The sequence below is a fragment of the Hemitrygon akajei genome, chromosome 5 (assembly GCF_048418815.1).
Source record: "Hemitrygon akajei chromosome 5, sHemAka1.3, whole genome shotgun sequence".
Lineage (NCBI taxonomy): Eukaryota > Metazoa > Chordata > Chondrichthyes > Myliobatiformes > Dasyatidae > Hemitrygon > Hemitrygon akajei.
In genome coordinates, this window is record NC_133128.1 from 86,594,732 (window position 1) to 86,618,781 (window position 24,050).

Below are 24,050 nucleotides of genomic sequence, written 5' to 3' on the forward strand. Positions count from 1 at the left end.
CTGCTGACATTTCAGTTTGTGAAGTTTTAGTTTCTCATGCTTTACAATTTTCCCTGGGTTTTTTTTTTAGTTCCACTGTGAAAAAAGGAGCATGTGGTTTACAAATAAAAATTCTCAGTTAAATTGATCGAAATCCCTGATTGTAATATTTATGTGAATAAAGGGTTGGGGCTGAATGTTTTTTCAAGACACTCTAAGACCTTCATATACTTTTAACTAACATTCCTTTAAAAGCTAAGAATATTCCTTGAGACATCTAGTTTATTTAGTGTGTTCTTCAAAATCGGGCGGCTTCTCAAGGATGTGTGCTTGGCCGCTGCTCTACTCTCCCTAAACTCACGACTGTGTGGCCTGGCACAGCTTGCGATTCCACCATCTACTGCTGGCAGAATCTCATATGGTCACGAGGGGGCGGAGACGGGATGAGATAATTCCACTGGTTGAGCTGTGATGCAACAACAATGTTGCACTCAACTTCAGAAAGATGAAGAATTGATTGTGGACTTCAGGAAGAGGAAATCGAGAGAACACACAGCGGTTCTCGGAAAAGGTGAGCAGCTTCCAAATTACATCTCTGAAGATCTATCCTGGGCCCAACATGTTTATGCAATCATGAAGAAGGCAGACCAGTGGCTGTAGTTCAATGGAGCTTGAGGAGATTTGCAAATCTCTACAGATGTACTGTGCAGCACATTCTGACTGGTTGCACCACCACCTGGTATGGAGGGGCCAATGCACAGGATCGGAAAAAGCTGCAGAGGATTGTAAACTCAGCCAGTTGTATCACAGGCACTGGCCTCCCCACCATCGAGAACATCTTCAAAAGGTGATGCCTCACAAGGGTGGCATCTATCATGAAGGACCCTCTCTATCCAGGATATGCCCTCTTCTCATTGCTTCCATCATCTATGTGGTATAGCAGTCTGAATATGCATACTCAACATTTTAGGAACAGCTTCTTTCCCCCTGCCATCAGATTTCTGAACATTCCACAAATCCATGAACATTACCTTACTCTGTTGATCTCTTTTGCACTTTCGTACTGTAAGTTATAGTAATTTTTATGTATTGCATTGTACTTCACCATGTAAACCTGACTCTGATAAGCATGGTACCCTCTCCAAGCCACACACCAACCTGATATGGATATACACTTCCATTCCATCGTGGGTCAGGATCATGGAACACCCTCCCTAAAAGCATCATGGGTACCTCCACACCTCAAGGAACACAGTGGCTCAAGAAGGCAAGGAACACAGTGGCTCAAGAAGGCAAGGAACACAGTGGCTCAAGAAGGCAACTCACCACCACCTTCTCCATGGCAATTAGGATGGGACAATTTAATCCTGGCTCTGCCTGTGGAACCCACATTGGTTGAATGAACGGAGAAGGAGAAGGCAAAGCTTTGATTACTTACCACCGTCAGCTCACCACTTTACTTACCGGCTGGCACATAGATTTCCCCATGCAGCAACTGCACACATAATGAGGGAGCAAAGCCATGAGCCAGCCAGCTAACAGTACCACAAGGATATATTTACCCTTCACCTGTATCTCAACTAGAAACACCGTTAAAACGGGGAGCTTATTAATGTTCAGGTGCAATTCAGTGATGGAATTAGTTGGTTCGGAAATGAAGTAGCGCATTCAACACTGCAAAGGCCAACAAAGCAAAGAACAGGCAGAGAAAAACAGACAAAAATGGATTAACGTCGTTCAAGGTGACAGTCAATAGTTTTGTTCAACATGTAGTTACAAGTTAGAATGTTACATGGCTGCAGCTAAGAGAGTAATAATTAGTTTGGTGATGTGGTGAGATTATTTCATTTATACTGGAGCCCAGTTTCGCCATGGGGGGCTGAGAAACACTACCCCCAAACGTACTGATGGGGTCATTCAAAATTTTAGACACCTGCTGAGAGTGCATTGGCTTTATGACCACTTTGCTAATGTTAGCGCTCTGAAAAGCACAAAGCTTGTCCAGCAAAATAGAACTTAATCGTCAAACAAGCGAAACTCTGGAGATGCTGAAAATCCACACAAAATGCTGAAAGAACTCGGCAGGCCGGGCGGGCAGTGGCTGTGGAAAAGAGTAGAGATGACGTTTTGGGCCAAGACCCTTCAGCAGGGCTAGAGAAAAGAAGATGAGGAGCCGGAGTTAGAAGGTATTGAAAATGCAGCCTGACCTGCTGAGTGTTCCAACATTCTAGTTTTACTTTTTTAAAAACATTCTTATATTATTTTAAATGTATAAAAAAACACTTTGCCTTTGTAAGATTTTGTTGATATTAGAAACACTGCCCTTTGAAAGAGAAAGGCATCCCACAGGAATAAATGGGAGAGTCAATTAGAACAGAGGATTGTATGAAATATTCCTCAAATGCCAGATTTAGCAGGCTGCATAACAATGTGCATTTTCAATTTAGAAAGCTATTTCTTACTATAACAAATACTGCAGTACTCTCTGCTGACAAGACATTGTATTGAAAAACCAATCAGGCACTTTTCTCAGCCTTTGTGATTTATAATTTCACTTTACAAGATGTTTTCCAGGAACACATCCCCTCTCTATAGCACGGAAAGGCATACAGGCGTTGCACTGTGGTGCAATTAGCTTTGAAAGTAATGGCTCTGTCACCATCTGCTGGTGTAACCATAGCACTGCAATGTGGGAAACATCTCAAGTGATGTGTTCCTAAAAGGCAGTAACGTCCTGATCAATAATGGACAAATCTTGATTCTGTGCATCTATTCAGAGCATCATTCTTAATGCAGGTGCAGTTCAGAGGCCACACTTCTCCTTATGCCTGATCGCTGAAGACAAATCTCGGCCCTTGCTCAGATAACGAGAGCTAGCAACGTACTTAGCCAACATGATTTAAGAGTATGCTATAGCTGCAAGTAACAGTGAGTAATACAGAGTTGCAGAATTAGTTGTTAAAAGACATGGAAGAAAACACGCAAGTCATTGCAAATGAACATAGAATAAACCTGGAATTGTGCTGAACAGTAAAGGATGGGCAGAATGGGGCCACCCAGCTCTACCAGCCAGCAACATGCAGTACCTCTAGTCTTTTTCAGGTCCAGGGAAATTTCCTTAATGGTAAAGTCAGTGTGGAAAGGAGCAATCTGTTCCCGAAGGATCAGAAGATGCTTGATAAGGAAGAGCTGTCCATCCATCAGAGTCTGGAACAAAAATTCAAAGGATCAACATTCTTTACGTAATAAGCTCTTGGATAAAGTGATTAACCAACTTACTCTAATTTTTGCATCTTGTGCAACATAATCAGATTTTACAACAGAAGAAAATTCCCCAAAATCCCCCTCCAAGATATCCTCCAGGCTGGCACAGGTTGCTGACTCTACAGACCTTAAATGTGCAAAATACAAGATGTATAAAATAAAGAAACTTCAAACATACATTTATTTTAAACTTAGCTAGTTCATACTGACAATGATCTGTTTGCAACTTGATGAAGAGGTGTTCAGAAGGAAGTGGACGAAGAAGGAAGCGTCTCCAGAATCAGCATGAAGAACACAGAGACCAACTTAACAGGACTCTTTCAGCATATCTATTAATGAAACTGAATACCAAACTAATAGATGCTCTCCACTCAGATGTGACTGGGCTGGTTCTGAATAAAAGACAAGCAACATTGTACATTTATTGCAGGTGAAGTGTTAAATCTAGTTTTCTGCTGCCAGTGCAGTAACAAAACGGGGCAATTTTTGGATGAAATGTTACACTAAGCCTTGCATTTCAAAGTTCAAAGTACATTTATTATAAAGCATGTATACATCATACAATCTTGATATTTGTCTCCTAACAGGCAGCCAAGAAACAAAGAAACCCAAAAGACCCCACAAAAAAACTGTCAAACGCCCCAACGTGCAGAGAACAGGAAAATAAAAACAAATCATGCAAACAATAACCACAAACAAATAGCATTTAAGAGAGTCCGAGACCCTTGGTTCAGCGTAGTGCTGAGTAACGTCACAGAGCTGTGAGCTGAACTGTGCCTCGGGCCTACGCATGAATCTGAAGAGGCCTGGCCAATGCTTCTCTCAGTTAACAGTGGTACAATTGTTATAACATCACCACAAAACTGTTTCTGTGAGCTTGCTGTGTGACCATGTTTCCTGCATTATAACATTCATTGCACTTCAAGCTTAATTCATTGGTTGCAATAAACTTTGAGATCCTTAGCATGGAAAAAGGTACATTTCATAAGCCCTTTAGGCCTTTCACGCAGAATTTATCCAAAATTATTCTGTATTAAACAGAACAGTAATCTAGCTCATAAAACAAAATTAATCTGTTGTAATTCTACTTCCTTTTCTGGTGCATTCAATGTGTGGCAGACACATAGATCAGGGGTCTATTAGTTACTTATTATTAGTTACTTTGGATGATAGAAAGCATGATGCTAAATGGTTTTGGTGTGACTAGGTAGGGAAGGGTCTCTGAATGTGCTCACTTGGTCTGCTGGTGGACAAGGACAGGACTGGCCTTGGCTCTGGTACAGCCTGTGGCCAAACAGCTTCACGACAACTATCAAGGCTCGTGTGAATAATGAGCCACGAGCCATGGAGCCTGCCTCTGGTCAGGTTCAGGAGAGCTGGAGAAATTCAACAAGATGAAGAGGAGAGGGGGAGAGGATAGAGTGAGATAAAAGCAGCCAGACAGAAGCAAGCAATGTTGACTGACCTTGTTTTTAGTGATTGAATCAGCAGCACTCAGTAATGAGAGGATACAGGCAGACAGGGCTTCCTGTGACAGACCTTGAAACACCGTCCGCTGAAAGAAACACACCACAGTTACACCACGCACACTTCAACTTCAGTGTTAACACATACACTGTTAACCAAACTCCCTCCACAGATACATGGCTTGCCGAGGGTCTCCAGCATTCTCTGTCTTTAACTCTGCAGTATTCTGCTTCTGTAACAGCTGTTTCTCAGCACCAGAGCTGAACCATTCATTTACAGGAACTGGCTGTGCAAGTTGCTAAGCAGAGCCTGGAGGGTCATTGCCAGGTTGTCTAAGGGCACCGGACCAGCTGCCTCATACAGCAGATAAATGAATGCCTCAACAGGAAACCTATGCAACCTGCAATTACCCCATCCCTTTGCTCCACCACTGGTGGGAGTGCCTCCTACTGCCAAGCCCCCACACCTTCTCCAACCTTCCTTTCAGCTCATTTTTAACATCTCTAACTGAGCTTTAGGCCATTAGTTTAAGTGTTATGAAGTGCCAGTCTTTGCTTGATAATACTTCTGTGAAGCATTCTAGAGCCTTACAGGTGCCACTTCTGTGCAGACTGGCACTTTAAATGTATTGTAGGGATTAGGACAAGTGCTGGAGGCAAAATGGAATACTCTCCACTTTGCCTGACTGAGTTCAACTCCAGTAACTCTCCAGATGCTCGATGCTATTCAAGACAAAGCAGTCCACTTGACTGGCATCCCATCCACCATGCTGGACATTCACAGCCCCCGGTCTGAACCATCTACAAAATGCACTATGCTTACAGTAATCGCTCAGACCTACCTTCCATAACAAGCGAAGAGGACAAAGGCCACAGGCACAGAACAAAACCACCATCACCTGCAACTTCCCCTTCAAGTCCCAAAACATCTAGATTTGGAAATATATTGCAGGTCCTTCATTATCACTTGGTCTAAAGCCTCCAATTTCTTACTCAACAGCACTTTGAGAGCATCTTCACCAGAAATCTGTAGCAGTTCAGGAAGATGACACTGCATCTTCTTAGGGATTATTGACGATGGGCAATAAGTGGCAACCTAGCCGGTGACATCTAGATTGAATGCTCATGGCTTCATTTGTTGACCTCTCTCATTCTGGAAGCTGTTTATGAACTGCTGCTAAATATAAGGAAGTGCAGACCCAAAAGTTAAGACATTTGGTGGAAGCTTTCAGTTGATATTGTAGACCAGTGCTGGTTATAGAAAGGCAGTCCCCAAGTTACGCCAGGGTCATTCCTGACAATTGTCCACAAAATGATTTTTCCATAAATCAGCAATGAACGATTTCAATGAAGGCTGAATGAATGGTCCCCTAGTAGAAACAGATAGACTCTTGACCTCACAATCTACCACATTATGACCATGCCCCTTATCGTCTGCCTGCACTGTACTTTCTCCAAAGCTTTTATTTTTATTTATTTACTTATTTGAAAAATTGAGATACAGCACGGAATAGGCCCCTCAGGCCCCCCTGAGCACAATAGCCAGAAATCCTGATTTAACCCCAGCCTAATCGTGGGACAATTTATAATGATCAATTAACCTGCAAACGGGTACATCTTCGTTCTGTGGGAGGAAACCCACGCAGTCACAGGAAGAATGCACATGCTCTTTACAAAATGAACAACTTAGACAGTTATAATCTATTCTCCAGGCTTTCTCCCATTCATTTAGCCCTTACACTTTGGTAATGTCATGTTATCCTTGTTATGTTTTGTAATTCCATAACATAAAACTAATTGAAAGAAAAACACAGGAGCCGGGGATTCTGCATTCAGTATTGTTTTCCTTTGTAAGACAGAGGCATCATCAGTATTCTCATTCCATGCGAGCACAATGACTTAACTGGTGATAGATGTCACTCTTGGGCACAATTTGTACTGTAATTCTGTTACAATAATATTTTAATTTGAACCGTCTCCTGTTGAATCAACTTTAAAGAAGAAAGGAAAAGACCATTTATACAAGAGTTTTTACATCTTTGTGTAAGTGTGTGTTGTGGGGGGGTGGGGGAGCGTTGGGTGGATGGGGAAGAGGCTTGTCTTGCTCAGTCGCGTTGCTGCTGAACACTGTGGGCATGCTAAATTGGCGCAGGAATGAATGCCAACACTTGCCCCCAATACATCTTTGTGTGTGGTGGGAGTTAATGCAAATGACACATTTCACTGTGTGTTTCAATGCACAAGTCATAACTAAACCTAAATTGGATACCTCAACACACTGTTGGAACTTGTACTGATGGCATGCAAATGGAAGGTTTTCATCCATATTATGGGAATTTCGATAAACCAGGTCTCTCAGACCCTGTGGAGTGCTTGCATTTAATTAAAGTCAATAGAATATGACCGGCTCTTCCCTACAACCAGGCCATGCAGTCGCTCAACCTACACGTGAACATCTTGCTTCACCTTGTGCTACCAGTCCATCCTTCTGCAATCCCTGGGCCAGGCAACTCGGCAAGTAACAAAAGCAGCTGACTGCCAGGAACCAAGCTTCAAACTGAGTGCAGAACTAACACGCTATTCCATTTTCAAATCATAATTATCCTCCCCTCACCATCCATAAGATTTTCTTATTGAAAGTTAAAGATTGGTGCAATTAGCCTTTAGGTGAAAGAGGAGTAATTGTTCAAGTAGAAAGCAAGCCTTTTCTGAAACTTACATCGATGCATCTGTAAAGTTTCGAAAGACAAACTAGTGTTCTGCGAACTGTAGGATACCACATGCCATGCAAATCGGCCGGGGAAATAACCGACTGAGGCCGGGGATTCAGAACTTCGGAGTTACCTGTAGACAGACAGATGTGTTTAATAACCCACAGCAAACATCATCATCACATGATACAAAACAAAACATCTATCACCACCCTGGTAGCAGAGAGGTGGGAGAGGCAGATACAACAGAGACAGCTTTTTTTATTACTGACTATGGCAACAAAGAGTCAACAGGGAAAGGTGAAGGGTATGTCATGGTATCTAACTAACTGAATCACCAACCACTGGTAAATAATCAGCTCCAAGGAGCTGTTTACTGACATCCTGGAGAAAACTGAAGGTCCATGAGCCTGTCCTCATCAAGAGATCAGTGGCAGTGAGGGTCAGCAACTTTGAGTACTTCTGTGTAATCACTTCAGACAACTTGTCCAGGGGTCCAGCAGGCAAGTGCAATTACAGAAAAAAAGCACGGTAACACCTCTACTTCCTTAGAAGTTAGTGAAGATTCAGTATGACACCCAAAACTTTGACAAACTTCTATAGATGTGTAATGAAGCCATTGACTGGCTGCATCACAGCCTGGTATGGAAACACCAAAGCCCTTGAACTGAAAATCTTACAAAACATAGTGGATATGGACCAGTCCAACATGGGAAAAGCCCTCCCCACCATTAAACAAATCTACAGGCAGCAGCACCCATCATCAGGGACCTTCATCACCCAGGACATGCTCTCCTTTCGCTGCTGCCATCAGGAAGGAGGTACAGGAGCCTTGGGACCTACCCCACTAGGTATAGGAACAGTTACTACCCTCAACCATCGGGAAGGAGGTACAGGAGTCTCAGGACCCACACCACCAGGTTTAGGAACAGTTACTACCCCATAACCATCGGGAAGGAGGTACAGGAGTCTCAGGACCCACACCACCAGGTTCAGGAACAGTTACTACCCTCAACCATCGGGAAGGTGGTACAGGAGCCTCAAAATCCACACCACCAGGTTCAGGAACAGTTACTACCCCTCAACCATCGGGAAGGAGGTACAGGAGTCTCAGGACCCACACCACCAGGTTTAGGAACAGTTACTACCCTCAACCATCGGGAAGGTGGTACAGGAGCCTCAAAATCCACACCACCAGGTTCAGGAACAGTTACTACCCCTCAACCATCGGGAAGGAGGTACAGGAGCCTCGGGACCCACACCACCAGGTTCAGGAACAGTTACTACCCCTCAACCATCGGGAAGGAGGTACAGGAGCCTCGGGACCCACACCACCAGGTTCAGGAACAGTTACTACCCATAACCATTGGGAAGGTGGTACAGGAGCCTTGGGACCCACACCACCAGGTTCAGGAACAGTTATTACCCCTCAACCATCGGGAAGGAGGTACAGGAGCCTCGGGACCCACACCACCAGGTTCAGGAACAGTTATTACCCCTCAACCATCGGGAAGGAGGTACAGGAGCCTCGGGACCCACACCACCAGGTTCAGGAACAGTTACTACCCTCAACCATCGGGAAGGAGGTACAGGAGCCTCGGGACCCACCCCACCAGGTTCAGGAACAGTTACTACCCTCAACCATCGGGAAGGAGGTACAGGAGCCTCGGGACCCACACCACCAGGTTCAGGAACAGTTACTACCCCTCAACCATCGGGAAGGAGGTACAGGAGCCTCGGGACCCACACCACCAGGTTCAGGAACAGTTACTACCCATAACCATTGGGAAGGTGGTACAGGAGCCTTGGGACCCACACCACCAGGTTCAGGAACAGTTATTACCCCTCAACCATCGGGAAGGAGGTACAGGAGCCTCGGGACCCACACCACCAGGTTCAGGAACAGTTATTACCCCTCAACCATCGGGAAGGAGGTACAGGAGCCTCGGGACCCACACCACCAGGTTCAGGAACAGTTACTACCCTCAACCATCGGGAAGGAGGTACAGGAGCCTCGGGACCCACCCCACCAGGTTCAGGAACAGTTACTACCCTCAACCATCGGGAAGGAGGTACAGGAGCCTCGGGACCCACACCACCAGGTTCAGGAACAGTTACTACCCTCAACCATCAGGGTCTTGAACCAAAGAAGGTAACTTCACTCACCCCATCACTGAACTGCTCCCACAACCTTCGGACTCACTTTCAGGGGCTCTCCATCTCATGTTCTCAATATTTATTGCTGATTTATTTATCATTATTTCATTTTTCTTGTTATGTTTGTTCAGTTTGATGTCTTTTGCACACTGGTTGCCTGCCCTGCTGGTGCGGACTTCCACTGTTTCTATTATGATTATTGGATTTATTGAGTGTGCCTGTGAGAAGATGACTCTCAGATTGTATAGGGTGACATGTACTGTATGCACTTTGATAATAAACTTACTTTGAACTTTGAATTCTTTGAGGTGGTCATTAGTGTAGTGGAGAGGGGCAGGTCCATGGAGTCTGAGAAAGTTTTACTAGGAACAAAGAAACTACATGGAATTGGAAGCAAGTTACTGAGACAAGCTGGGAGATGATGGACAGACACGTTGAGTTGATGGGTACTGGCTGTTATAAAAAACAAAGACAAGGTGAATCAGCAGAAGTCTGCCAGGTGGGATTCAGTGAGGGGGAAGTGGGAGATTACCTAAACAGACTGGAGAAAAATGACTAAAAATACTTTGTTCAGTCCAGAACAATCTGCAGGGGGTTTACTGCATCACTTAGCTACAAACGTATTGTTTAATCTGGTTTGATATATCAATATTCAATAGACAATATTTACAACTATATCAGCTTCCGTTAGGTTTCACTGCCTAAAGATCCTAACAAAGAGCAAAGGCAATCTTTGGGTGCAACTCCCTCCCTCTTCCACCCACTCTGTTGCACAAGTAAAGCACAGCACCTGACTTAATAACATTTTTTGAATCAGGATCTTCGAGCTGAACTTCTGTCAAAGACGAATCAGCTGCAGGCAGTTTCTTTTGTTCATCCTTCAAACTCTGTGCAATTTGCTGCAGAACACAAAGGAATTGCAAAACCAAAATTAGCACCTGTCCAGCTGAGGGGCATCCAGCCTTTGTGAAAACCGCATTTACAATAATTAAGGCAAGACACATACAAAGTGCTGAAGGAACTCAACAGGCCAGGCAGCATCTATGGAAAAAATAGTCCATGTTTCGGGTTGAGGCCCTTCATCAGGACTAGAAAAAAAGATGAGGTGTCCATTCTCGTGTTTTAACAATAATTTGACCCCTAATACAATTCATGAAATGGTTAAACCAATTCTGGATTTTCCTATTTTAATCACTTCACTCTTGGATTCACTATCTGTGCCCCACTCTCTGGAATTCCTTTCATCAACCTCTGTCTCTGACTGGTTCTTTTAAATTGGTCTTTAAATGCAAGTTACTGTTAATAAAAATGCACCAGTGAGAACTAAATTACGAGGACACTTTGCAAACACTAGGCTTGTAATCCCTTAAATGCAGAAAGATGAAAGGGTTAGCTAGATGAGGTGCTTAAATTGATCAAAGGACTGGAGTGAACCTAGTAGGTGAGTCCAGAACAAAGATTACCCCAAAATGAGAGTCAAGGTAAAAGGACCCTTAGCGTCCCAAGTAATTAGGAAAACTGTGGGACTGCTGGAGACAGTGCAGAGAGGATTCACCAGGATGTTGCCTGAACTGGAAAACTAGTTGTGGAGAAAGACTGGATAGGGCTGGGTTTGTTACCCTGAAATGAAGGAGCTGAAAGTGTAACTTGCTAGAAGCATATAGAGTTAGAGAGACAGAGTCAGGGTTCAAAGGCAAAAGTTTTTTCCCATGGTAGAGGTATCAAACATAAGAGGGCAAGGGTTTAAGACTAAAGGACAGAGTTTAAAGAGAAGCTTTTCTTACATGTTGCCAGAAGAGATGATGGACTCACATTAAGAGATATTTGTACAGACACTTAAATAGGCAAGACATTTTATTTAGAGATACAGTGCAGAATAGGTCCTTCCAGCTGCACTGCCCCAACCACTCCCGACCACCCCGATTTAACCATAACCTAATCACGGCACAATTACAATGACCAATTAACCTATGCCTTTGGTCCGTGGGAGTAGACCCGAGGACACGGAGAAAACCCACACATTCCATGGGGAGGGTGTACAGACTCCTTACAGAGGATTTTGGGAATGAACTCTGACAAACCGAGCTGTAATAGCTTCGCGATAACCGCTACGCCACATGGTGCACACATAAAATTAGGCATAGGATACAGTCCCAATGCAGGGAAGTAGGATCAGTGTAGATGGGAAAAAGATCGGGATGGACGTGGTGGGCCAATGAGCCTCTTTCTGTGCTGTACAACTCTTTGAATCTATAAACAGTTCATCGAATACGAGTGACACAAATGGACTGATAACTACATACATAATTTTGAGGGCTCCAGCTAGAAGAACAAGAGTTTAGCACAATGAAGGAGGGAGTTGTTCAAGTGGGGCAGGTCTCACTTTACTCAGGCTGGTACAGCTGGACCAGTGAAGCAGGTCATTAAGTCTGAAGAAAAGACTTTAAATTAAATAGTTATGGCTAAGATGAGAATAAATTTAGAAAGTAAGAAAGACAGAAAGCCGCTAGTCCAGGAAAATGAAACAGATGGCGATGATGAGATTCGTGCAAACCAACTTAGTGAGGGACTTCCAGATAAAGCCAGTTCAGCGAAAAGTTGCACAAAGACATTTTATCTACATACATAAGAGAGACTGCAGATGCTGGAAATCTGGAGCAACACCTACAAACTGCTGGAGGGATTCATCAGATTGAGTACCACTTCCCTTTGTAGATGCTGTCTGACCTGCTGAGTTCCTCCAGTGTTGTGTGTGTTACAGAGTAATATACAGCATCCATACGATAGATGAATTAATAACATGTTGTATAATCTAACAACTATTACAGAAACAAAGCTACATATGGCCCAAGGTTGAGAATTAAATATTTCAGGGTACAACTTTTGCAAGATTTAGGTAAAACAGATCTGGGGTAGCTCTGATTTTGAAGAATTAAATAAGCATAGTTGCAAGTCAGAAAAAACAATTTGGGAGAATCATAATTCAAACAAAGTCTGGCAGAATCAGCTTGGATGGAGCTGAGAAACAGTGAGGGCCAGGAAACTTGGAGGAAGCTGCTAGTGGACACAGAACTGGTAGGAGTAATGTAGTTCATAACATAAATCAGGAGGTGCATATTTAGCAAAAGCAACACAATAATCTGTACCTTGGCTAAGCAAACCAAGATAGCAGTAGAAATTCATATTGCAAAGAAGATCACTTTCTCGGTCTGTATTTTGAGGAACCAAGAAGAGAAAAAGCTTCTTTTGATCTAGTATTGTGTGATAAGAAAGGGTTAGTTTGTGATCTGGTAGATAAAGGACCTCCATTGTACAGTGATTGTAATATGATTGTGTTTTACATGGAAATCAAAAGTGATTTAGAGCAATCTTAAATCAGCATCTTAAATCTGGTGAAAACAAAATACAAAGACAGGAGACATGAATTGGCAATGCTAGTTTGGGAAACTACCTGAAAGAGTATGACATTAAATCAGCAATGGCTAATGTTAATATATAGTTCACAAGTAACCCTCTATGATATAAAGTGATCCAGCTGCAGCAATCCAGGGAAGTTTATGATACCATGGGATCAAAGGTAGAAGTTTATAAAATTGTCAAAAACTGCAACTGGTGATTGGGAAAATTTCAGGAGTTATTGGACAAAAAGAAAAATATGAATCCTGGCCATTGTCCTTCCACACTGTCAATCCTGATGCAGGCTGTTGGCGTAAATGTCAACCATCCCTCTGCCACTACAGATGCTGCCTGACCCACTGAGCTCCCTGGCAGCTCATTCCTCACAAACCGACTGTAAGAACTTCGACAGGGACCACATGTAACAAAGATCAACAGAAGATACTGTTGTCCCTTACAGATCATGACAGGAGCAGTGTGTTGGGGAGATAAAACAAACATTTCATCAGAAGATATAGGTACAGAATTAGGCTATTTGGCCCACCAAGTCTGCAGCACTGATCCATTTTCCCTCTCAGCCCCGATCTCCTGCCTTCTCCCCATAACCTTTCATGCCTGATGAATCAAGAATTATTATCAACCTCCATCTTAAATATACCCAATAACTTGGCTTCCACAGCCAGCTGTGGCAACGAATTCCACAGATTCACCAGTCTGGCTAAAGAAATTTCTCATCTCATCTCTGTTCTAAAAGGATGTTCCTCTATTCTGAGGCTGTGTCCTCTGGCCCTAGACTCCCCCACCATAGGAAACATTCTCTCCACATGCACTCTGTTGAGGCTTTTCAACAGTTGGTAGGTTTAGAGACCCAGAGCATTTATTTCATAGAACTCAGAAAACCTTCCTGAAATGGAGGAAGACACAGGAATAGAGTGAGTAGCATTGCACTTAAAGGAAAAGCACTGGAGAAATTATGAGACTGTAAGCCAATTAAAGATGACTGCTTCCTAGGGTTTTGTAAAAAGATGGCCATGTACATGGTGAATGCGAAGGTTGTTATCCTAGGGTTTTGTAAAAAGATGGCCATGTACATGGTGAATGCGAAGGTTGTTATCTTCTGAAATCCCACAGCTTCCAGAATGGCTCCCACATACTACAAGGTATCAAATGTAAATCCAAGCCCCACAAACAACTCTTAACCAGTCAGTCTGACTTCATTGGTAGGGAAATGCTGAAATCTATTATCTCTTGCAAATGGGGAAAAAGAAAGCATATTTCTTTCTACCTCCATCATCTCAAGTTTGTCTGGGTATGCCAGGTCACCGGGTGCCGGTTTATAACCCACAATGTCAGTCTGAATGTAGATATGAGTCCTGTATACCAGTCGCTCCTGTACATCTTCCAGCATTTGCTTTGCCACTGTAGAAAAGGCACCCAGCTGCTCCACTGAAAGAAACGGGAAGCAGGATGGTGAATATTTAGGAAAGAACCTTGGAATCAAATGCACAGTTCAGTCAGTCGGAATCAAATACTAGATTTACTCGCATCAATCTAAAGATTTTTCAGAGAACGGTACAGGCCCATAAAGCTGTGCCGACTCCTTGTACTACAAAAATAATCCCACATAGACCTCCATTTTTCTTTAATCCAAGTGCCTGTCTCAGAGTCTCTTAAATGTCTCCAATGCAATACCTCTACACCAGGGGTTTCCAACCGAGGGTCCATGTCCCCCTCGGATAATGGTAGGGGTCAATGGCATAAAATATGTTGGAAGCCCCTACTCTACACCATCCTTGGCAGGGCGCTCCTTGCAGTTGCCATTCACTGTGTAAAGCCCCTACCTCTGACAATCCCCCCATACTTTCTTCCAATCACCTTAAAATTATGCCTTCTCATTTCAGCCATTTCTACTGTGGGGAAATCGACTCTATCATCTCCTGCACCTCTATCAAGACACCTCCCATCCTTTGCTTGAAAGAAAAAAGTCCTAGCTCGCTCAACTTTTCCTCATTATCTGGGAAATCTCCCCTGCACCCTCTTTCTGAAGCTTCCACATCTTTCCTGTAATTAGGCAATCACTGAACACAACACTCCAAATATAGTCTAACCAGTTTCACAGAGCTACATTACCTAATGGCTCCTGAACTCAAACTCCTGACTAATGAAAACTGACAACTCCTAGGCACCCTACCAACTTGAGAGTCCTGAAGAAGGGTCCCTGCCTGAAACGTCAACTGTTTATTTATATCCATAGATGCTGCCTGACCTGCTGAGTTCCTCGAGCATTTTGTATGTGTATCAACTTTGAGTGATTTATGGTAGTGGACCCCAAGATCTCCCTTTTCCTCCACACTGCCAAGAACTCTACCATGAACCCTGTAGCTTGCCTCCACGCTCCCTGGTGTATCACTCCACATTCTCCTGAAATGAACTCCATCTGCCACTTCTTAGCCCAACTCTGCATGCTGTCAGTGTCCCATTGTAACCCATGAGAACCTCCTACATTACCCACACCACCAACCTTCATATCATTTGTAAAATTACTAACCCACCCTTCCACTTCATTATCCAAGTCATTTATAAAAATCACCAAGAGCAGAGGTCCCAGACAGATTCCTGTGGAACACCACTGGTTACCAACTTCCAGGCAAAAGGTGTTCCACCTTCTATCACCCTCCGCCTTCTGTGGGATAGCCAATTATAAACCAACACAGCTCTTTCCCTGGTTCTCAAGCCTCCTGACTTTCAGTATGAGTCGACCACAGGGAACCTTGTCCAACACTTTACTAAAACTAAAACTTTACTAAAACCCAAGTACTTAACTTTTGCCACCCTCTCATCTTCTGTACTTCTGTGGCCAGTGAGAATGGAAAGATCATCGCCAAAGGCACAGCAATCTCCTCCCTTTCTTCCCATAGTAGCCTAGGTTATATCACTTCCGGCCCCAGAGACTTATCCATCCTAATGTTTTCCCAAAGGTTTCAGCACATCAGCCTGTCTTATATTGTCCTCACATTCATCAGGGTCCCTCTCACTGGTGAAGACTGAAGCAAATTTTCATTAAGGCCCTCTCCTATCTCCTCCAACTCCAGACATGTTTCCTCTTTTATCCTGATTGGTTCTACCCTAAAATCTAGACTTAATTTTCACTTAGGTGCAGAATGCCTTGGGGTTTTCCTTAATCCTACTCACCAAGGCCTTCTCATGTCCCCTTCTAACTCTCCTAAGTCCTTTCTTAAGCTCTTTCCTTGTTGCCTAATAACTCTCCAGAGCCCTATTTGACCCTTGCTCCCTAAACCACAAATATGCTTCTTTCTTCCTCTTGAATAGATATCCGACATCTCTTGTCAACCATAGTTCCCTCGCCCTACCATCCTTTCCTGTCTCATTGGGACAAAACTATCCCAAACCCTATGCAAGTGCTCCCTAAAGCAACCTCACCACAGATTTCCATTGTGCATTTTCCTGAATACATCACTTCCCAATTTATACTCCCAAGTTCTTGCCTATTCCAAACATAATTCATCCTTACCCATTTAAATAGCTTTCCATAACATGTCCTCTCACTGTCCGAGGCTGTGTGTGGTAAAGATCAAAGAGTTGTGGTCACCATCTCACCCACCCAAAAATCCGTCACCAGACCAGGTTTATTGCCTAGATCCAGTACATCGCTCCTCAAGTCAGCCTGCCTACGTATTATGTCAGGAATCCTTCCTGGATGCATCTAACTAATTCTGCCCCATCTAAGCTTTTTGCAATTAGGTGTCAATCAATACTGGGAAGTTGAAGTCACTCATAACAACAACCCTGTTATTTTTGCATCTTTCCTAAATTTGTTCCTCAGTATCACTGTTGCTACTGGGGGCTCTGTAGAATACTCCCAATAGAGTGATTGCTCTCTTCCTGATTTTGACTTTCGCCCACAATGACAGTTGATAATCTCTCCACAATGTCCTTCCTTTCTGGAGCTGTTACACTATTCCTGATTAGCAATGTCACTCCCATACTTGTTGCCTCCCTTCCTGTCCCTTTTGAAATATCTAAACCCATTCCTGCCCTCATGACATCCACACCTCTGTAATGTAACATAATAGTTCCATGTATTGATCCATGCTCTAAGTTCATCACCTTTGATCTGATACACTTGCATTAAAATACACATTTCAACCCATTCAACTGAATCCAATTATGCCCTTTCCACTATCTATCCTTCCTCAGTCTATCAGCATGTTGTATCTACTTTTACACCAACTGTAATAGATCCTCTGATCTATTAATCTGACTCCCACTCCCCCTACCAACCTAGTTTAAACCCTCCCCAACAGCTCTGGCAAATGTGCCCCTTTCCTGTTTGTACAGGTCATGCCTTCCCCAGAAGAGATCCACAAGTCTGAAACCCTTCCCCCTGCATCAATTCCTCAGCCACACACTTATCTGCCATATCATCCTATTCTCACCTTCACTGGCGTCTGGCAGAGACAACAACCCACAGGTCCTGCTTTTCAGCTTCATACCCAGCTCCCTATATTCGCTCTTCAGGATCTCATCCCTTTTCCTACATACGGTATTAGTACCAATATGTACCATGACTTCTGGCTGCTCACCCTCCCCCTGATCTGAGATGTCTCTGACCCTGGTAACTGGGAGGCAACATGCCATCCGGGAGTCTCTTTCACGTCCAGGGAGTCTGTCTGTTCCCCTATCACCATCACTTTCCTCTTCTGCCTCCTTCCCTTCTGAGCCACAGAACCAGACTCATCGCCAGAAACCTTGTTGCCGCAGCTTTACACGGTAGGTCGCCCCCCCCACCAGTTACCAGAGCAGTACTCTTGTTATTGAGGGGAACATCCACAGGGGTACTCTGCACAATCTGCCTGTTCCCTTTCCCTCTCCTGACAGGCATCCAACTACCTGCCTCCTGCAACCAAGATGTGACTGCCTCCTTGTAGCTCCTGGCTTCTCATTCTCCCGAATGATCCACAGGTCATCCAGCTCCTTAATAAGATCAAAAAGGAGCAGCACCCAGATATAGCAGGTATGTCTCCCAGATCTGCAAAAGGAACACACTACCTCCTGGGGCCCATTCTCACTACTCTAGCTAGGAACTAATAAAGAAGAGAAACTTGACAGGACCCTCAACCTAACCTCTGCCTGTCCTCACTGAAGCCTCAGCTCCCCGCTCTAACTGTCCACTCACACTATGGCCCTCACACTATGGTCACTCTGCTTCTCTTTATTGGCTTTTACCTAATAGCCTAAACAATCTCAATCTCCTCAGAAAGTCCTGCTTGCTTTTTACATTTGGCACTACTCACTGCAAGCAAATTAGAGTTAATTATTTTGCTTGCACGGTTTCTGGTTGAAAGAGCTTAGCAAGCAGATAAACGTGTGGGAATTTCCAAACAGTTCCACAAACTCTACATACCGTTGTTCTGCACGTGGTCCTCCAGCATTTCATTTTTTAAGATTCCACACAGCTCTGACAAAGTCTCCAGGTGGTTGACATGGATAATGAGTGGTCGAAATACATCATACCATGAGACACACAGCCTCTCCAACAACTCACTACAAAGACAGAAAGGCAAGGGAACCATGATGTTAAAACATTCTCAAGTCTTTCCAAATCAAAAGCGCACAAGTTTAAACATAACGGTGTTGACCAAGCTGAGGTGAGTGGAGTCGGCTGCTCTCATGAAGCAGCAAGGTGGGCCTTACTCAGTGATGAACTCCGTCACTTCCGATGGAGCTCCCCAGTGCAGGCTGGGCCCTCACAACAACAACCTGAGCCCTGCCAACCAAGAGGAGCCCAGGTAACAAGTGGCAAAAAATTCTTGGTTAAAACAAAGCACTCACTTGACGTTGGAAGGAAGAAAAAAAACTCAACGTCTTAAACAAAAAGAATATAAGAGATATACAAGTTATGACGAAGGGTCAAAACATTGACTCTTTATTCCTTTCCATAGATGCTGGCTGAGTGCTGGGTTCCTCCAGCATTTGGTATGTGTTACTCTGGTTTCCAGCATCTGCACAATCTCTTGTGTTTAAAAAGGGAATTAAGTTCTTTTTTGTCTCCCATACAGTGAGTTTGTTATGATCCCAGTTGAAAGGGCATTGGCTGAAAACAGATTACAAAACATCTTCCAAAAGGGAAGCAAACAAATGCAAGAAATGTAAACCATTCACAAACAAGAGAAAATCTGCAGATGCTGGAAATCCAAGGAACACACACAGAATGCGGGAGGAACTCAGCAGGCCAGGCAGCATCTGTGAAAAAGAGTACAGTTGATGTTTTGAGCCGAGACCTTTCAGTGAGTCCTGCCAAAGAGTCTCAGCCCAAAACATCGACTGTACTCTTTTCCAGAGATGTTGCCTGGCCTGTGTGTGTTGCTTGGACTCCCAGCATCTGCAGATTTTATCTTCTTTGTCTTGTGTTCTCTCTCAGGCTAAACACATATACAAACAGAGAATCGAGGAGCATTTCAACTCCTCGGACCCCTGGCGCATGTGGCATGGTATACAGATTATTACAGACTTCAGACTACCTAGTACTGTGCCCCCTTCCAGCTCTGCTTCCCTCCCCGATGAGCTCAATTACTTCTACACTTGCTTTGATCGAGAGAACAAGGAGGTCACCCTCAAAGCAGAGCTCCCACCGGCTGAACTGCATCTCTCACTTTCCACCTCTGATGTTTGCTCCACCCTCAGCTGGGTGAATGTACAGAAGGCAGCTGGTCCGGATGGAATACCTGGCCATGTGCTCAGAGTCTGTGCAGGGCAGTTGACCAGGGTCTTCAAGAACATTTTCAATCTGTCCCTGGCCCTGGCAGTTGTCCCCACAAGCTTCAAGATTGCCACCATTGTGCCAGTGCCAAAGCATTCCACTGCCACGGGCCTGAATGACTTCCGCCCAGTTGCACTCACCCCCATCATTGCAAAGTGCTTTGAGAGACTGGTTCTATCACATCTGAAATCTTGTCTCCCCACTACCCTGGACCCCCATCAATTTGCCTATCGCACCAACAGGTCAACAGAGGACACCATCTCCATGGCACTTCACTGTGCCCTGACCCACCTGGACAGCCCCAACTCTTACGTCAGAATGCTGTTCATTGACTTTAGCTCGGCATTCAATACTGTGACCCCCTCCAAGCTGATCACCAAACTTCGCCAGCTTGGTATCAGCTCATCCCTCTGCAATTGGACCCTGGACTTTCTGACTAACAGACCCCAATCTGTTAAGTTAGACAACCTCTCCTCCTCCACTCTCACCCTGAACACTGGCATGCTTCAAGGCTGTGTGCTGAGCCCTCTTCTGCATTCCCTTTTCACCTATGGCTGTGTTCCTGTACATGGTTCTAACTCCATAATCAAGTTCGCAGATGACACCACAGTGGTTGGCGTGATCAGAGGGGATGACGAGACGGCCTACAGGGACAAGGTCCAGCATCTGGCCGTGTGGTGTGCCGACAACAACCTGGCCCTTAACACCCAGAAGACCAAGGAGATCACTGTGGACTTCAGGCATGCTAGGAGCCACATTCATGTCCCCATCTACATCAACAGAGCTGTAGTGGAGCGTGTATCAAGCTTCAAATTCCTTGGTGTCCACATTTCCAATGATCTCACCTGGTCCCTGAAACTCCCCCATCCTGATCAAAAAGGCGCAACAGCGCTTTTAATTCCTGAGGAGCATCAAGAAAGCTCACCTCTGTCCCAGGATACGGATGGACTTTTACCGCTGTACCATTGAGAGCATGTTCACCAACTGCATCTCAGTGTGGTATGGCAATTGTCCCGTATCGGACCACAAAGCATTCTGGCATGTGGTGAAAACTGCACCCAATTGCCCTCCATTGAGAACATCTACCATAAACACTGCCTGGGCAGGGTAAAAAGCATTATCAAGGATGCATCTCACCCTAACCATGGACTTTTTGCTCTCCTCCCATCTGGTAGGCACTACAGGAGCCTCTGCTCCCGCACCAGCAGGCACAGGAAGAGCTTCTTCCCTGAGGCTGTGACCCTGCTGAACCTCACATCACAGCACTAAGCAGTATTGCACCCATATTGTGCTGTCTCGGTACTTTTATATTTGTGTGCTGTAGACCTTACTTTTTATTTGCAGATATTTTGTAAATAACACTATTCTTTGCATTTCTGGTTAGATGCGAACTGCATTTCATTGGCTTTGTATCTGTACTCGGCACAATGACAATAAAGTTGAATCTAATATAATCTGATCTAATCTTCCACCAGCATATTGTGTTGCTTAATCTAATTTTATGCAGTTTCTTGAAAAACTGGTCAATTACATCTTGTCTAACAGCTGTGCCAAACAAGTTAATATGGTAAGGTGTAAACAGCAGACTGATGTTGTGTGAAGATATTACATTACCTGAAAAAGGTTGTAATTTTTACACTGTTAACAAGGTTCAAGAGGTTTACTTAGCAATTCAAAGTAGTTGACTTGCATTTAATATATAATGAGCAGTGCTTTTGTAAATGGGAATTACACTAACATTGGTTGTGAATAGTATCTGCAGAAAATGTAAATGGTGGACGTTACCATCAGATCATGTCCCGGGAACTCTATTCTTCACTAATTTCTCATGCTTCTCACTCTATTTTTGGTTCCCTCTTGCTCTCCCCAACCCCCTTTTTGCACCTTCAACCCATTTCTAATCTTTCCTCCTACTGCTGTGCCTGCATTTGCTGACAGATCAGCATTTGATTTCACATTTCCAGGTGTAATCCAAACTGCTGCACATCCAAACATATTTTCTGAATATCACAGCATCATTTCAGATTCTGATTCACTTTGAATCTCCCTTGCTGCATTGTGAAGCTTTTCCTTTACTCATTATTCAGAGGTAGATCTCCGCTGCATGCTTCTTTGGCAGGAATTAAAAGTTGTGGAAATCAAAAAAAAAATCTGCAGATGATGGAAATCTGAAATAAAATTAAACAGGGGTTGTTCAAAGCACTCAGCGGGTCAGGAGGCATCAGTGAAAAGAGATAGAGAGTTCATGTTTTAGGTTAACAAAAGGTCCCCAAGCCTTAATGTTCCTTATGTTTCCCTCCCCCAGGTGCTGTTTGATCTGCTGAGTGCTTCCAGCATTTTCTGTTTCTAATTAAAAGTTATAACTAATTTGCTTTATTGATCAGATCTATTCTAGAATCAGATGTCAAAATTCAAGTTCAGAACAGAAAGAGGGGCAGGAAAGACCATTCGGCCCATTCACCTATCTTTTATTCAGTTTTATTCTGCAAAAGTCTCAGAGTTTGGCTTTTTGTTTTCTTCCACTATTTAATGGCTCGCATCAGAATCAGTTTAACATACCGGCATGTTGTGTTGTGAAATTTGTTAACTTAGCGGCAGCAGTATAATGCAATACATGAAAATATAGGGAAAAATAAATAAGTAAATCAATTGCAGTAAGTATATAGGTAAATTAATTAGCTAAATAAAAAATAGTGCAGAAACAGAAATAATTTTTTTTTAAATCAATGAGCTCAATGTCCATTTAGGAAATGGATGGCAGAGCGAAGAAGCTGTTCCTGAACCGCTGAGTGTGTGCCTGTTGGCTTCTGTACCTCCTTCCCGATGGTAACAATGAGAAGAGGGCATGTCCTGGATGATGGGGGTCCTTAATGATTCACGCTGCCTTTCTGAGGCATCGCCCCTTGAAGATGTCTTAAGGAGGCTAGTGCTCAAGATGGAGCTGACTAATTTTACAACTTTCTGTAGCTTCTTTCAAACCTGTGCAGTAGATCCACCCCCCCCCCCCCACCCCAGACAGAGATGCAGCCTCCACGATACATCTGTAGAAGCACACTTCTGATCCCTCGACGAGGACTGGTTCATGTTCCCTCGTCCTCCCCTTTCTTGTCCACAATCAGCTCACTGGTCTTACTGAGGTTGGTTGGTTGGTGCTGTGACACCATTCAACCAGCTGACCATAAGACATAGGAGCAGAATTAGCCCATTTGGCCCATCATCACAGCTGATCCATTTTTCCCCTCAGCCCCAATCTCCTGCCTTCTTCCCATGTCCCTTCATGCCCTGATCAATCAAGAATCTAAAGGCAGTGTTTAAAACCTTTTCTCTCTCTCTCACCCTTTGCTATTTGATGGAATTGAGGCATCCATGGCCAGAATCAACCAAAATCACAGCCTGAAGATGTTTGACTCCTTCAAAGATATGTTATTTACATTTGTGAATGTGCAGTTCCTTATTTTCTGGTTACTTATACTGTGTGTATCTCCACCCATACGCCAGAGCACTGAAGAACTACCAAAATAAAACAGCAGTTTGTTGAAGCAAATTTAAGAGCCTGGATAGCAATTCCTCCATCAATTGATTCTGTAAAGCTACTTGGTACGGCTCATAAGCGAGAATGTGAAATGTTAAATGTCAATAAGCAAGCAACAAAGAGAGATTAAGACCTCATTGAAAACTTACTCTAGTTTGGATGTTGGCTTTGTAAAAAATTCATTATATAGCCGATGTTCATCCTGACAAACATGAACCAGAAAAGCACACCCACTGCGAACCTAGAAGGAAATACAGAAAATATCACTTGTATGAAGTACCAATGTTATTAAGAATATTAAAAAATGAAAATTTAACACATCACTAGTTTTAACACTGTAAATAATATCAATTCCAGTGCTTTGCTTTTGATTATCACTCTTTCAAATGTTTGGGATATTTTTCCACATTTAATACATTGAGTTAAATAAGTGGAAATACTAAATATTAAAATGGCAAACTCATCTAGCTGGTCTTTAATTTCAACCAGTTTTCCTCTTTAACCACAAAACAATCAATGTGATTGGTTTAGACCAGGGGTTCCCAACTTTTTTTAATGCCATAGATCAATACCGTGGACCCCAGATTAGACCAATAGATCCTTTTTAAATAACAGGACATGCTGGACATAGTCAGCAGGTCATGGAACATCGCTGGAGGGAGAAACAGAATGAATACTTCAGGCTGCTTTAGATTAGACACAGAATTTCTTTTAAATGACTCAGAAATGAAAATAAAACACAGCAGGTAAACAAAACCTCGCTG

The 24,050-nt window shown here is 43.6% G+C and overlaps 1 protein-coding gene across 1 annotated transcript in view; it reads right to left on the reverse strand.

Annotated features, from left to right (window-relative positions):
• Window positions 1–24,050, reverse strand: part of cog3 (component of oligomeric golgi complex 3) — a 93,172-nt gene that overhangs the window by 29,083 nt on the left and 40,039 nt on the right. The window contains exons 11-17 of the mRNA XM_073045967.1: window positions 23,436–23,527; window positions 18,399–18,538; window positions 14,259–14,419; window positions 10,368–10,476; window positions 7,429–7,553; window positions 4,709–4,798; window positions 3,066–3,186 (exon numbers count right to left, since the gene is read on the reverse strand). Of these exons, the coding sequence (XP_072902068.1) occupies window positions 3,066–3,186; window positions 4,709–4,798; window positions 7,429–7,553; window positions 10,368–10,476; window positions 14,259–14,419; window positions 18,399–18,538; window positions 23,436–23,527 (838 nt within the window). The remainder of the gene's footprint in view (window positions 1–3,065; window positions 3,187–4,708; window positions 4,799–7,428; window positions 7,554–10,367; window positions 10,477–14,258; window positions 14,420–18,398; window positions 18,539–23,435; window positions 23,528–24,050) is intronic.